At 38.5% G+C, this 15,736-nt stretch overlaps 1 protein-coding gene across 1 annotated transcript in view; it reads right to left on the reverse strand.

Moving 5' to 3' along the window:
* Positions 1 to 15,736, reverse strand: part of SLC13A1 (solute carrier family 13 member 1) — a 118,374-nt gene that overhangs the window by 71,335 nt on the left and 31,303 nt on the right. The window contains exon 7 of the mRNA XM_025291447.3: positions 1,961 to 2,118. Coding sequence (XP_025147232.3) covers positions 1,961 to 2,118 — 158 coding nt within the window. The remainder of the gene's footprint in view (positions 1 to 1,960; positions 2,119 to 15,736) is intronic.

Genomic DNA, 15,736 nt, shown 5'->3' on the forward strand with positions numbered 1-15,736 from the left:
TCAAGAAGGGATATTTTGAGTTTTCCAGTTTTCATATAACTCTTAATGCTAAAGAAAACTTGAAGGAAAAAAAATCACTAAATTTCTAATTATATTTTAAGCATTTTCTAAAAAAGAATGTTTTGGCCAAATTCCCATGATTAGGAGAATTACAAGATCAGACAATTAGGGAAAATAGTTACTGAAACATTTTGCTCCAAGTGCTACAATGCCCTCAATCTGTCATTGAAAAATGGATGAATACATTCAAAGAGTCCAGGGAACAGTTAAATAAAAGAAAGAAAATTTTGTTGATGCATTGGGCAAGAACACAAAGACCAAGGGCAAACTCAGTATGGTTATTTTGACGATATCAAGTAATTTCACAGGAATGGTGGAAACCAGCAGTTCTCTAACACCAACAAAGTAAAAAAAGTAAAAATAAAAACTTGGTCTAAATTTCAGAAAAAGATTTATAGAGAGGACTGAGGTGTAGAATCTCTTTCTTTGGGGGATTCATGAGAAAAGATACAAGTCTAGCTTTCAGAAAGGGATTAAGTGCATTTCCTGCCTTGAATTAGGAGATGCATTGAATAAATCCTTTCTGGCACTGGGAATTTCAGAAGTCTCTCACTTATAAACCAAATGTCTTTCTAAGGTTCTTTTCTAAGTCAGTCATTGGAGTACACATGATGGACGTATACGCATAGACATAGTAAATGCACACGGTGGTCTGTGTCACATTGTCCCTAAACTGCTCTGTTAGGGTTGTTTTTTGTATATAAGTTCTCATTCTTTCCAGAATGGAGGGTGACATTTTTTGAATCTTGAATTTCTTGGAACATCTTGCAAATAACTCAGAAAGTTCACAGAGTTTGTGACTCTGCTTCCTAGAGTATGGTTTTCCCTGAATTTTTCTATGAAAAATCTTGTTAATCTTGTTCCATGGCATCCTCAACACTGCCCACCTCCCAGAAACTCTGACAATTATCTGTCCTTAGTCCTTGAAATTATACCTTGGGTGTAGAATCAGATTGAGCTCTCACAAAACACTGTGGACTTTCAAACTATTGTTTCAATGATTCTTACATAGTACCAAATATTTTTACATAGTTTACTTTATTTAATTCTTATGATATTCACATAAACTGTGACTATTTTAGATATGAGAAAATTAAGTCTTGGAAGAACTACTTATTATTGTGACTAAAAAGTGGAATTTTTAACTCCAGTGTCCTGTGTCCAAGATTCTCAATTTTCTGCACTGAAGTAGCATCACACCACTCATATTCAGATTCATATATCTGTCCTTAGAATACTTTGTTACTATTTTTTGTAATTGCCCAATTCTTCAAATATTTTTCAATCCCAACACCAAATCTTCTGTAATGAGCAATCCTGTTTACTAGTCATCATTTAAGTTTAAATGTCAGTTGATAAACCCTACACAAATTGTCCCATGTAAATAATCCCTTTCACTTTAGGTAACTACCATTTGCAATATTATTTATAATAAAAAGTGTCTTCTGTGTTTCGAGACATAGGAGAGGTGGGCTCGATCCCTGGGTTGGAAAGATTCCCTGGAGGAGGAAATGGCAACCCACTCCATATTCTTGCCTGAAAAATCCAATGGAGAGAGGAGCCTGCTGGGCTACAGTCCATGGGGTTGTGAGGTGGACATGACCGAGCAACTGAGAACCCACGCATGTGTTTGGTGAGAGTGATTACCCAGGGGTTATTTTATCCAAGCTGACCTTGGAATCTACCAACACCTGTTAATTCACTATGTCCTACATATCTAACTCTATTGGAAGGAGCAGAAGGAAGGTTTCTAGACCTATAGAAGTCCTGGTGGGGATCAAAGGAGGATTAACTCAACATAGCTCTCTCTCTCTCTGGATTCTCTGAAACAGGTAAGAATAATTCTTATAATTTGTGTGCTGTCCATTTACCAAATCATCAACCCAATCATTTTACTTACATATTGAAATGCTCAGCGAAGATCAAGTTGGTAGAGGTACCAGTGATTGTTGTCAGTCCACCAATGGTCGAAGAATAAGCAATGCACAAGCACATAAGTTTACACATCATGTGGTCCTTCTTTGTTCGATACTTGTTTCCAGAATTTGTGTCTAAATTCTGTTCAACAACAAAATGTACCATGAGAAGAGCTCTGTTTGTGATCATAAGAAGCAGTCATAGCATTTGTTATGGACTGAATATTTATGTCCATCCCACCCCCAATTCAAATGTTGAAGCCCTCACTCCCAATATGATGGTATTTGGAGACTGGGACTTTGGAAAGTAATGGGGTTAGAGGAGATCATCATGGTGGGGCCCTGGCATGATGGGATTAAAGTTCTTACAAGAGGAGACACCAAAGAGCTTGATTTCTCTCTCTTTCTTTCTGCCATGTGAGACCACAGAGAGAAGGCAGCTGTCTGCAACCTAAGGTCACAGCTCTCATCAGACACTAATCCTGCTGGTTTCTTGATCTTGGATTTTCAGGTTCTAAACCTGGGAGAAACAAATTCCTGTTGTTTAAGTCACCCAGTCTATGGTATTTTGTCAGAGCAGCCCAATAATGCAGCATTTATCTTTCCATCAACAGAAATGTTAACAAGAAAAAACGCGTAACCACTGAAATAAATACCTTTATGTAGTTTCATTCACTCATCCTTCTTCCTTATTCCTGAGCCAGCTCTTACCTACTTTCCTCCCTTCTCACCAGTGCTCCCAAATCTTTCCAGGGTTTTCCCTCCGAACTGGTGGTACATGATCACTGAATTCCTAATCTCTTTTGGGAGTGTTTCTCAACTTTGGCATCTTAACTGGTCCTCTCCAGAGGATACCACTACTTCTGAAATTGAACGTTTTCAACCCCTTATGCTTCAGCATTGAGAGATGGAGTCAGTGTCCTCTTTGTTCCCCACCCTCTTTCAGAACATTAATCTCCTACTGACATGAGAATAAATCAATTTTTCTTTAAGCTCATGTCATTTGGCTATCTCTTTCCCTGCCCATTCTTCTAAATAGGATGTTCTGATCTCCTGATCACCCACTGCTATCAATTAAGATGACATTCCCATCTGGCCCACAACACTCCTCCATCCTGAAAATCTTATCAAGCATCTGGATAACTGGACCATCTTTATGAATACCCCTCAGAGATCCCAGCCTTACAGATTTTTTTAAAAAATCTCATTTTCAGAGACCTTCAATCTGCTCTTCCTCAGTCAACCTGTGCTCTAATTCCTGGACATCACATCTTACAGTGGCTCCATCTGAAAAAAAATCACTATTTCTAATTTTTTTTATTTTTAGGATAGAACTTCTTAAGGTGCAAGACAAAAGCAACTTCATTCCTTCTCTCACTTGTGCCCCATTTAACACACTCTCTTGGTCTGATTGTTGCTATCCAGATTGTTGAAATCTGGAATAGAATCTATAACTTTTTGGGTCACTTCATTTAGTCAAGAGTTTTTCAGTCACGTTTAGCAAAAAAAAAAAAGCAACCTCATTTCATTAGCTGGAATGAAGACTCCTCTATTTAATTACAAAAGTCCATTTTCACTGTCAAACTACACAAAAGAATTGCCTGTATTCACCTATCCCATTTCTTTAACCTTTCTAATCTGGCTTCTTTCTCTTCAATCAACTCAACGTGCACTTGCTATGATTTTTTATAACCTCCATATTACAAACTCAGTAGCTATTGTTCAGTGCCAGGTTTGTAGACTTCTCCTGTGCATTCACACTAAGTCACTTCAGTCATATAACTCATGAAGCCCCTCTGTCCATGGGATTCTCCAGGCAAGAATACTGGAATGGGTAGCCATTTTCTTCTCCAGGGGATCTTCCAGACCCAGGGATCGAACCTGTGTCTCTTAGGTCTCCTGCATTCCCAGGCGGGTTCTTTACTACTAGCGCCACCTGGAAAGTCCCTGGAGACTTGTCAGCAGCACCTAAAAGAGCTGATGACTCCTCCCCTGGAGAAGGAAATGGCAGCCCACTCCAGTATTCTTGCCTGGAAAATCCCATGGACGGCGGAGCCTGGTAGGTTACTGTCCGTGGGGTCGCAAAGAGTCAGAACACGACTGAGTGACTTCACTTTCACTTTCTCTCTGGAGAACTCTTCTTTGGGCTCTGTGATATTTCAGTCTTCTGGTTTTTCTTCTTCATCTCTGCCTGTTCCTCTGTCTCCCTTGTCTGTTCATTCTCCTTGATCCATCCTTAAAACTGGAGTTTCCTGGGCTTCCCTGGTGGCTCAGTGGTAAGGAATCTGCCCACCAATGGAGGAGACTAGAGTTGGATCCCTGATCCAGGAGGATGCCACATGCCTTGGGGCAACTCAGCCCACTGGCCAAAGCTACTGAGCCTGTGCTGTAGAGCCTGGGAACCGCAACCATGGAGCCCATGTGCTGCAACTACTGAAGCTCGGTGCCCTCGAGCCTGTGCTCTGCAATAGAAGAAGCCACCGCAATAAGAATCCTGTGCAATGCAATGAAGAGGAGCCCCCACTTGCTGCAACTAGAGAAAGACCCTCGCGGCAACAAAGACCCAGCACAGCCAAAAACAAACAAACAAACAAACAAACCCTGGAGTTTCCTAAAACCCTGTCACAGGTACTTGCTTATCTCTTCTCACAGTAATATTTCTCCTTAGGGATTTTCATACATTTCACTGGCTTAATGAAAGAGAAAATCACACCACCTAACTTGTTTTCAGCCAGGCTTCTCCTTTTACCTATGAATCCAACAGACTGTCCAACATAATTTGAATGTCTCAGATAAAACTCCAATCCCCAAATGTTCAAAACCGAACTCATTCTTTCCTTCCTCAAATCCTCTTCTTCAGGATCATCTACAGAAGATAATAGCATTACCACCCCCATGATTACAAACACTTAGAGTGTGCTGAGTATATAAAAAACACTGCTTTAAGTTAAAATCAAACAAATGCTTTAATTCACATTTTTCTTACAACATAATGAGAGCAGTACTGCCATTATCCGACTTTACATATGAAGATGTGAAGCACAGAGAGGCTGAGTGGCTTGCTTATGGTCACAGAGCCTGGAAATGGCAGACTTAAGTTTGGAGACCATGCAGGTCTCATACCACAACACTCTCAGCCACTATACTACATTACTTGTCCTTAAAATTCTCCTTATTCTCATCCCACTAAATTCTATCAATCTATCTACTGAAAAATGTCTGGACTCTGCTGGTTTTTCTCATCTCCACGATCACTTCCTCTAAGTCATCGTTATTTCTGATTTGGGTTATTGTAAGAGGAACCAGAGATCAAATTGCCAACATCCCTTGAATCACTGAAAAAGCAAGAGAATACCAGAAAAACATCTACTTCTGCTTCACTGATTACGCCAAAGCCTTTGACTGTGTGGATCACAACAAACTGTGGAAAATTCTTAAAGAGATGGGAATACCAGACCACCTGACCTGCCTCCTGAGAAATCTGTATGCAGAAATCTGTATGAAGCAGCAGTTAGAACTGGACATGAAACAACAGACTGGTTCCAAATCAGGAAAGGAGTATGTCAAGGCTGTATATTGTCACCCTGCTTATTTAACTTATATGCAGAGTACATCATGAGAAACACTGGGCTGGAAGAAGCACAAGCTGGAATCAAGATTGCCGGGAGAAATATCAATAACCTCAGATATGCAGATGACACCACCCTTATGGCAGAAAGCAAAGAGGAACTAAAGAGCCTCTTGATGAAGTGAAAGAGGAGAGTGAAAAAGCTGGCTTAAAACTTAACATTCAGAAAACTAAGATCATGGTATCTGGTCCCATCACTTCATGGCAAATAAATGGGGAAACAATGGGAACAGTGACAGACTTTATGTTTTGGGGCTCCAAAATCACTGCAGATGGTGACTGCAACCATAAAATTAAAAGACATTTACTCCTTGGAAAAAAAAAAAAGCTATGACCAACCTAGACAGCATATTAAAGAGCAGAGACATTACTTTGCCAACAAAGGTCTATCTAGTCATAGGTGTGGTTTTTCCAGTAGTCATGTATGGATGTGAGATTTGAACTATAAAGAAAGCTGAGTGCCGAAGAACTGATGCTTTTGAACTGTGGTGTTAGGAGAAGATTCTTGAGAGTCCCTTGGACTGCAAGGAGATCCAACCAGTCCATCCTAAAGGAAATCAGTCCTGAATATTCATTGGAAGGACTGATGCTAAAGCTGAAACTCCAGTACTTTGGTCACCTGACACGAAGAACTGACTCACTGGAAAAGATTCTGATACCTGAAAGATTGAAGGTGGGAGGAAAAGCTTGAAAAGATGATACTGTAGTAAGGTGCAAAGATTGAGAACCATAGAGACAGTAGTAGAGAGCAATGGGCAGGAAAATAGAGCTGTTAAGAAAGCCTGAAATGAGCCACTAATTAAGACAATGATTGGTACAGAAACTCTAAAAAGGAGTAGGAGAGTCCTTAGCAAATTGACCTGCTCAAGACAGTTGTTTCAAGAGTGTTCGACCCTAATTTTAGAGTGTTTGACCCTAATCTTAAAATGACTTGGAATAAGTCACTCAGGGTAGACAGTAAGATTCAGACCCTGGGAGTACATGTTTGCAGATTTATCTGAACTAATCACTACATTTATCTACGAGAGGAGCAGGAATTTATGTGGTGTGAGATATCTTTTCTTCCAAATTGGGATAGGAAAAAAATGAAAGCAAAGAAGGGAGAAGCAAAGCATCTAGGGTATGAAGCTGGAGACATTCAGGGATGAAGTGGGCAGAGGAAACCACTCACGCTGGTGACAAAGGACAGAGACAAGGATATATTGTGAGCAGGAAAGGGCTTACTTTATGTTTCTTGATGAGAGATGTAGATGAAACTAAATGTATAGAATGATGTAATTTTTTAAAAATAAAAAAATTATCCACAAATACACATGTGCCAAGAAATTATACTGAAATGAAATATATCAAGATATGAGAGTGCCTGCTACTTTCTTGATGCTGTTTGTATCTTCCACAATAATAAAGAATTTTTTTAATATATAAAAGAATCATAGAGTACAGATATTTAGAGATAATCTGGTACAAAGACCTACATTTTCAGAAGAACAAAATAAGTCTCAATGTGACGTAACAGTCACAGCAGAAATGAAGCAGATTTCTGTGTATCTGAGTTTCCTTTCAGTGATTTCCCTTGTGTCATCTTGCCTTCCAGAACACACTTTTCATTTATGTTGAGTTTTTTAACCTATACCCAAAACTTTACCTCTAATTGCTTTTCATATTGCTTTCACAACAGCCAACAGCAACCTAGTGTATTTTTATTCAATCTCAAGTCTGTCATCATACATTTGTAGTTCCCACAATATATAACATCTAAGACTAACCTTGTGAGTACGTCTTCTACAACTTCTTTCAAGTAACTGAAAACATTTTGTCCAGGACATGACCAAATTCAGAATCCTAAGACACCGCGAAATGGGTAGTACTCTAGGGACCTTTCAGAACAGAAATCCTGCAGGTGCAGATATAACTCACTATTGCCACCTGGTGGCAGTGATTGTGGATGCCGGGGGCATGTCATACACCGACCCCAGGTGCTTTTGTAATAATGCGTAAGGGAATCACTATGGACTATACCAGTCTCCAGGAGAAGGCTATGGCACCCCACTCCAGTACTCTTGCCTGGAGAATCCCATGGACGGAGGAGCCTGGTAAGCTGCAGTCCATGGGGTCGCTAAGAGTCAGACAAGACTGAGCGACTTTACTTTCACTTTTCACTTTCCTGCATTGGAGAAGGAAATGGCAACCCACTCCAGTGCTCTTGCCTGGGGAATGCCAGGGACGGGGGAGCCTGGTGGGCATCCGTCTATGGTGTCGCACAGAGTCGGACACGACTGTAGTGACTTAGCAGCAGCATACCAGTCTCCATTGCTCTGTACAAAATAATTCAACTGGGTGAGTGTGGTAAAAAACCATTATGGGTTATATGTATATTTAAATGTTTATGCAAGGCTAATTGCACAAAATATTAGTTCCTGCTAATCATTTTCTGCTTGTGAAAGTTTAAAATCTTCCAGCTCTTTTTGAACATTTTTTGCACTTTAATACTATTCCTATGGTACCATTTCTTAATTTCTCAGTTGAAGGTATTAGAGCTAAAATTCCACTATGTTACATGATGAGAATTAAGCTTTCTTTCACAGCCTCCTCCACTGAACACACTTAAGACTTCTCAAGTCTCCATCACCCGCCAATTATGGCTATCATATAATTTTGCTTAGAGCAGAGTTCAGCATTCAGAATGTTGTCTAGAGATCTACTAACAACTGAGAAATCAGATATATACTACTTTTCCTGTTTTGTGCCCCCTGCTTACTTGATTAGTTTTCTAAGTGGATACCACTAAATCAGCCCAAAATATTCCCTGGTTACTTAAATGTTTTCTCCGAAAAAGAAAATGATGCGATACCTAATCTACAACACAGTGAAGTGAAAGTCGCTCAGTCATGTCTGACTCTTTGTGACCCCATGGATGATACAGTCCATGGAATTCTCTAGGCCAGAATACTGGAGTGGGTAGCCTTTCCCTTCTCCAGGGGATCTTCCCAACCCAGGGATTAAACCCAGGTCTCCGGCATTGCAGGCGGATATTCTACCAATTCCATTGTCGTAGAGACATCTCCTCAGGGCTTTCCTGTCTGTCCTACATCTAGTCACTTTCTTCCTCTAGACCTGCAAGGAGTGATCTAGACTTAAGTCTACTCTCTTCCTTCATTGATAGTTCGACTGGGTATTGATTTCTAGGTTGTAAACAATGTTACTTAGATTTTTGAAGGCATTCTCCCCTGATTGCCTGTGAATTTCCAGGGTTGCTCGAAAGAAGTCTTCTGTTATTTATGTTTTCTATCCAAATGAATCGGTTTTTCTCTCTTTCTGGAAACTCTTAGGGTCTTCTCTTCATTCACTGTATTCTGAACTCTCAATGTCCTTCCCTATGTGTATCTGTCCCATCCATCTTGCTGGTACCCAGTGGGAGCTTGTCATAAAAATTATATTTTTCCATTATGGAAGTTTTCTTGAATTTTGATAGAATCTTCTCAGTTTTCTCTACTCTTTTCCTGAAACTCCTATCTTTTCTCATCTTGCTTATTCTTTTTATGCTAAAGTTTCTACATATATTTCATATCTTTACATTGTATTTAGTATTTTATAAATTTATTTCCTATTTTATTTATATTTGTTCTGCTTCTTGTTCCTCTATTATAGAATGTCCTTCATATTTCATGAATGCAGATTCTTTGTTTCCCTCTCTGAATATATTAATGATAGCTTCTTTTCTTCTGTTTTCATCTTTTTCGCACAGTCTGTTTCCTGCAAGTTTCTGTTTTCCTTTTCTTTAAGTCTCTCCCTTCCATGCCTGAGGCTGTCTTCAGATATCCAGGAACTTTGGTGCTTTGCTCATATTTAAAGCAGTGAAAAGCTGGCTGGAATCCTTGTACATGTGCTTTGGGATTTGTTGGTGAATGTGGGCTCATATCTAGTATCATCTGATTGGGGCATTTTTGGGAGAAAACCCAATGCCATATATTTTCATTTTTTCTCTTATGCTGGCTGCATTGCCCAAAGAAAAACCTCCCTGTTCTCTTGCCTACTGACACGAGGAGGGAATAGGTCTGGTTATTGGGGCTAGCAGCGTAGAAGGCAGGCTTCTCACCATTCAACATATAAATGGTCAGTCGGTACCTCTGTTTTCATCATGAAATTATCCCCGATTCGAAACTGCATCGAGTTCTCCTTACCCTCTGTGTCACCTGTCTAAAGATTACACTTCTATTTGGTGGAGGAGGAACAGCTGCATCCATGGAGACTTGGGGAAGAAAATTGTGTATTTAACTGTTTCTTAAACAATTTTTTAAGTACCCTCACTTCTCAACATTTTAAAAACTTTGAGGGCTACTGGTAGGTAAATTAGATTGCTTATTTTCTTTCCTCACTGTTGACCAGAATTCCACTTTCATTGACTAATTGAGGCATTTCCCACCTATTCTTTAACTTTCCAGGTTCCAAAGTGATTTTGCTGTCATCTTCTCACTTGACATTTTTATAATTGTGACTTTACCTTAAAAAGTCTGTTCTTTTTTTAATGAGATTCAGGATAGAGTGAAGGTAAATGGACCTATTTAATCTGCCATCTTATTGGAAGAGGCGATATTTCTCTTTTAACTTTAAAATACAAGTAAATAAATGATTCTTGACTAATAATTCTTGCACAGATTGACCGTCGTGGCTCAATGGGATCCACACTAGGGGATGATGGAGAAAACAGGGAAAGGAGAGGAAAGCCCCAGAGTGCATAGACAATGGCAGCAGGGCCACGCAACCCTGCTCACTCTTGACGTGCTGAGTTTATACGGTCTTGGTTGAGGGGATGACAAATGATCCTTTCTAGCTTTAATTCAACCAGTCCTTCCACAATGTGCTTCTGGCTTTAAGTGATTTCTACAGGAAGTTACTTAAAAAAACCCAAGAATGAAGACAACACAAGAAAATGTAAGAGGACATCTTACATTCTCCTGCCCTTGATGTAAACTCTTCATGAAGATCTGGTGAGGATCTAATCAGCAATAACCTGAATGACTCAGAAGAGCTGGTAACAAATTTGAAGCTATCAGTAAGATTCCTTGAATGTGGATTTCTATCCATTATAGTTATTAAAGAATTATGATGCATAGTGTGAATCAAGATGTTAGTTTATACATGAATAGTAATAGTATAATGAATAGATATTTAAAATTTAGCACACAAAACAGGACTTTTCATAAAAATTCTGTTTCCATCAATGCTGAAAATCAATTAAATCCATTATTTATTTTACAAAATGTTATATCCTCTTAAGTATTTAGAAACTTCCTTTGTAATTTCTTAGTGAAGAACAAAAAATCAAAACATACATGCTATTGAAAAAAAGATTCTGCTCTTTTATAGTGGTAAAAAATGACTGAAATATAAATAACATAGCAGCACAGGACATTAGTACAAGTGTGTGTGTGTGTGTGTCTGTGTAGGATTATATAAAAAAAACAAAGAACAAAAAGATAACAACTGCAAAATAATGCAGGAAAGAGAGATGGAAAGAATAATTACTTGAAAAACATAGAAATCTGGCACTAAAAATTACTCTAAACTTATAAAGTCACAGAAAGTTCAAGTGGATCAATCTTGTCAGGCAAAATTTTCTAACCTGAATAAAAATGCAAAAGCCAATAATATGCTTTTTATAAGAGAAACATCTAAAGTATAAGGACATAGACCTATTGAAACTGAAAGGACTGAAGTAATGCCAAGTAAACACTAGCTTAAAGAAAGCTAGTATTGCTATTACACTTTCATCAGACAAACGCTAAGATTCCATAATATTACCATTGATTAAACTGCTGCTGCTGCTGCTAAGTCGCTTCAGTCATGTCCGACTCTGTGAGACCCCATAGACGGCAGCCCACCAAGCTCCCCCGTCCCTGGGATTCTCCAGGCAAGAACACTGGAGTGGGTTGCCATTTCCTTCTCCAATGCAGGAAAGTGAAAAGTGAAAGTGAAGTCGTGTCCGATTCTTCGCGACCCCTTGGACTGCAGCCCACCAGGCTCCTATGTCCATGGGATTTTCCAGGCAAGAGTACTGGAGTGGTGTGTCATTGCCTTCTCCAACCATTGATTAAAAGGGACAGGCAAAATGGTAAAAGCCATTTAGCCATACTTAGCCAGGAATATATAAATATTCTAAACTGATAGGGATGTAATAACATAATCTGAATAATCTAAAATTACACAGAAACCAAAACTGACAGATCAGGAGACATAGACATATTCACATCATAGAGGGAGATGTTAACAAAACAGTTGCATTCGTTGCTGGCTAGCCAGACAAAAATTGTTAGGTCACAGACAACTTGAAAATCACACTGGCAAACTTGATCTAAAAGGCTTAGAAAATACTGCACCCAATAAGTTGAAAATATGCAGTTCTTTTTAAGTAAAATGAAATATTTATCACAATTGGCCATGGCTAGTCCACAAATCTGCCTCAGCAAGTTTAGAACTGATGTCATACAGACAAGCTTTTGACCACAGGGAATTTATGTTAGAAATAAACAACAAGAAGTAGCTACAAACGTTTCATTTATTTCAAAATTTAAAACATACATCTAAGCAGCCCATGGATCAAAGACTAATATAATGGAAATCAGAAGACACAAAAAACTGAAAAATATAGAATACAAGTAAAGTGGAAGAAATGGAAGAAAGTTTGTCTCCTCAAATTTTTACTTTGGAAGAGAAGAAAAAGTTCAAACAAATAATGCAAATTTATATTTTAAAAGTAGCGAAACTAAATGGAAAGATGAAGTAGACAGAACAAAGTAATAAAAAGAAGAAACTAATAATGTATAACATGAAATAGAGTCAAAAGAGCCAAAAGTTGGTTCTTTGGCAGACTTATAAAATGTACACCTTTGGAAAAAAATATTCCAATAGTAGGAATGAAAAGATATATAACTAAAAACATATAGAAATTAAATAGGTAATAAGAGACTATTAAAAACAACATGCAACTAAATTTGAGATGGCTGCATAAGTTCCTAGAAAAATACAACCAAAACTCAAGGAGAAATTAGAAATGTGACTAATTCTAAACCCAGGAAAGTAATGGAAGAATTGCTAAGTATATGTCTGTTATGCCTTTCGCATTCTCCTTTCTGTTTCCCAGTATCTGGAACAGAGAATGGACAGAGGGCAAGGAGGCAGCCGTCTTGAGCATGAGGTAGCCGTCAAGTGCTGATGACGGCAGAGCAGAAATAGAAAGAGTCAAGGTCATCATGATTGTGGAACCATTATACCAGCCTATTTCTATCTTATTAAAACTATTGTTATTTTGGGTGTTTGTTGAGATGAAGAAGTAATTAATAGAAGTGGTAATACTGAAAAGAAAACAAGAAAATGATTAACTTGAAATTCTGGAGACTGTGGCTGCCTCCATAAGGGGTTGGATATGATTGTGTGAGGAAAGGAAATGGAATCAAAGAAGAGCTTATGGGGATTTTTAGAAATTGTTATGTCCTTTTTCTTAAGCTGGGGTGTTGATATAAACCATTTTATCACCTTCTTTAAAATTTTTGTTACATTCTTTAAATATATATATATTAAAATATTTCACAATCAAGATACGTGAAAAACAATTTGGGAACAAAATAAATGTACCCTTTTGTTAGGGAATATCATTGGACTATGAAAAGAAAAATATTGTTGAGAATTTTAGGAGACAAAACAAACACAGTATTAGAATAAATTCTATGGGAGGTTTATTTTATGGAGGGTTACTGTACAGTTAGGGGAAAGTACAGTTGCTTCCAACATGGCTAAGTTCATGTTACTTGCTAGATAATATTTCCACAATATACAAGGTGAAGAACCATGTTTTTGTGGTTCAAAATTAAATGATATATAGAAGAAAATGCATTATCAATAGTCAATTATTTCTTTAATAACAAAATGTCTTGTGGAAACCCAGCTAAGTAAACCAATGGAGCCCAGCTAGGGTTTTGACTACAATAAACGTTAAAATCTTGAGTGAGGCTGTGCTCACAGGCTGCTGCTTTGATTCTTCTTTTTTTATGAATGTTAAGATAAATTATTCAGAAGTGAATTCACCTCACCACCTATTGTTTATTGTTGTTATTTAGTCTCTCAGTTGTACCCAATTTTTCTGTGACCCTATGGACTGTAGGCCATCATGCTCCTCTGTCCATGGGATTTCCCAGGCAAGAACACTGGAGTGGGTTGCCATTTCCTCCTCCAGGGGATCTTCCAGACCTAGGGATTGAGCCTAGATCTTTGAGTCTCCTGCATTGCAGGCAGATTCTTTACCACTGATCCACCAGGAAAGCACCACTTGCATGGTGAATCCCAGTACCTGAATCAGCACCACCTGAATCCCACTATATGTCAGAAATATCATCCCTTGTTCCGATTTAATACCATTGATAATGAGGGTTCCAGATTCTCAACTGAATGGCATGAGTTCTCATAAATTGGATTAGTGAGTAGAATAGTTATAATTTCTTTTAAAACTTCAACTTCATCTTGTGTTCCCAGAGGTGCAGAAAACTGCCAAGTTAAAAAAAAACAAGTAAAATGTATAAACTTTCAGCTATGAGTAAGGACTGAGAAGCCATTGACTAGACACGGTGACTAGAGTTGACATCACTACACTCAACAATTGAAATTTGCCAAGAGTAGAACTTAAATGCTCTCAAAAAAAAAAAAAAAAAAGATAAATATGTGAGGCAATCAATATGCCAATCAAGCAGATAGGGGAAACCATTTCACCATGAATACTTCTTCAAATCACCAATGCATACTTTAAATAACTTATGATCTCTTTCAACTTTATTGAGGTATAACTGACAAATAAAATCATAAGATATTTAAAGTGTACATCATGATGATCTGATCTACATATGCATTATGAAAAGATTATTTCCACCCAGCCCTTAAATACTTCAGTTACAGCATGGGTCCCCCACTTCCTCTCTCTCTCTCATTCGTGACACATTCAAGTATCAGTCCCTTAACCAATCTCAACCATACAGTAATAGTATCACCTCTAGCCCCCATGTTTTATATTAGGTCCTTAGACCTTATTTATCTTATAGCCAAATGCTTATACCCTATTGCTAATATCTCCCTATTTACCCACTCCAACCCCCTGGCTCCTGGGAACCAATTTTCTATTCTTTATTTCTATGAGTTTTACTTTTATTTTCAAGATTCAATATATAAATGAAACCATGCAGTATTTGTCCTTCTATGCCTGGTTTCGGAGAAGGCAATGGCACCCCACTCCAGTACTTTTGCCTGGAAAATCCCATGGATGGAGGAGCCTGGAAGGCTGCAGTCCATGGGGTCGCTGAGGGTCGGACATGACTGAGCGACTTCACTTTCACTTTTCACTTTCATGCATTGGAGAAGGAAATGGCAACACTTCATTGTTCTTGCCTGGAGAACCCCAGGGATGAGGGAGCCTGGTGGGCTGCCATCTATTGGGTCGCACAGAGTTGGACACAACTGAAGTGACTTAGGAGGAGATGCCTGGCTTATTTTACTTAGCATACTGCACTCAAAATTCATCCATGTAATTGGAATGGCAGAATTGCCTTTTTTTTTTCTCTCATGGCTTAATAATATACCATGGTATATGCATACCACATCTTCTTAATCCATTCATTCATTTTTTCCATATTTTGGCTATTGTGAATAATGCTACAGTATGAGTGCAGGTATCTCTTCAAGATCCTGTTTTCATTTCCTTTGGATATATACCCTGTAGTGGGATTGCTAGATCCTGTTTTAGTATTTTGATCCATTGTTTCCTATAGTGGTTGCGCCAATTAATATTCCCACCAACAATCCATAGGGGTTCCCTTTTCTTCAACAACCCTTGTTATCTCTTGCCTTTTGGTGATGCTGTGATTCCTAAAGGGTATGTGATAGCCTTTCTCTTTCTCTCTGCTCACATCTTTATAACCTGCAGAATTTGGCTGGATGGGTAGAGGAAACCCATAGTAGGTTGTGTCAATTGAGGTCTCAGCAGTGCTAAAAACTGGCTCTGCTGGCCAACTAACTTCGCCTGGTCTAGGAAAAGGGGAAAGCAATTTAGAACTTTTGTTTGTAGCACCTACCTGACCTAATTTAAAATGCC

This window comes from Bubalus bubalis, chromosome 8 (assembly GCF_019923935.1).
Source record: "Bubalus bubalis isolate 160015118507 breed Murrah chromosome 8, NDDB_SH_1, whole genome shotgun sequence".
NCBI lineage: Eukaryota > Metazoa > Chordata > Mammalia > Artiodactyla > Bovidae > Bubalus > Bubalus bubalis.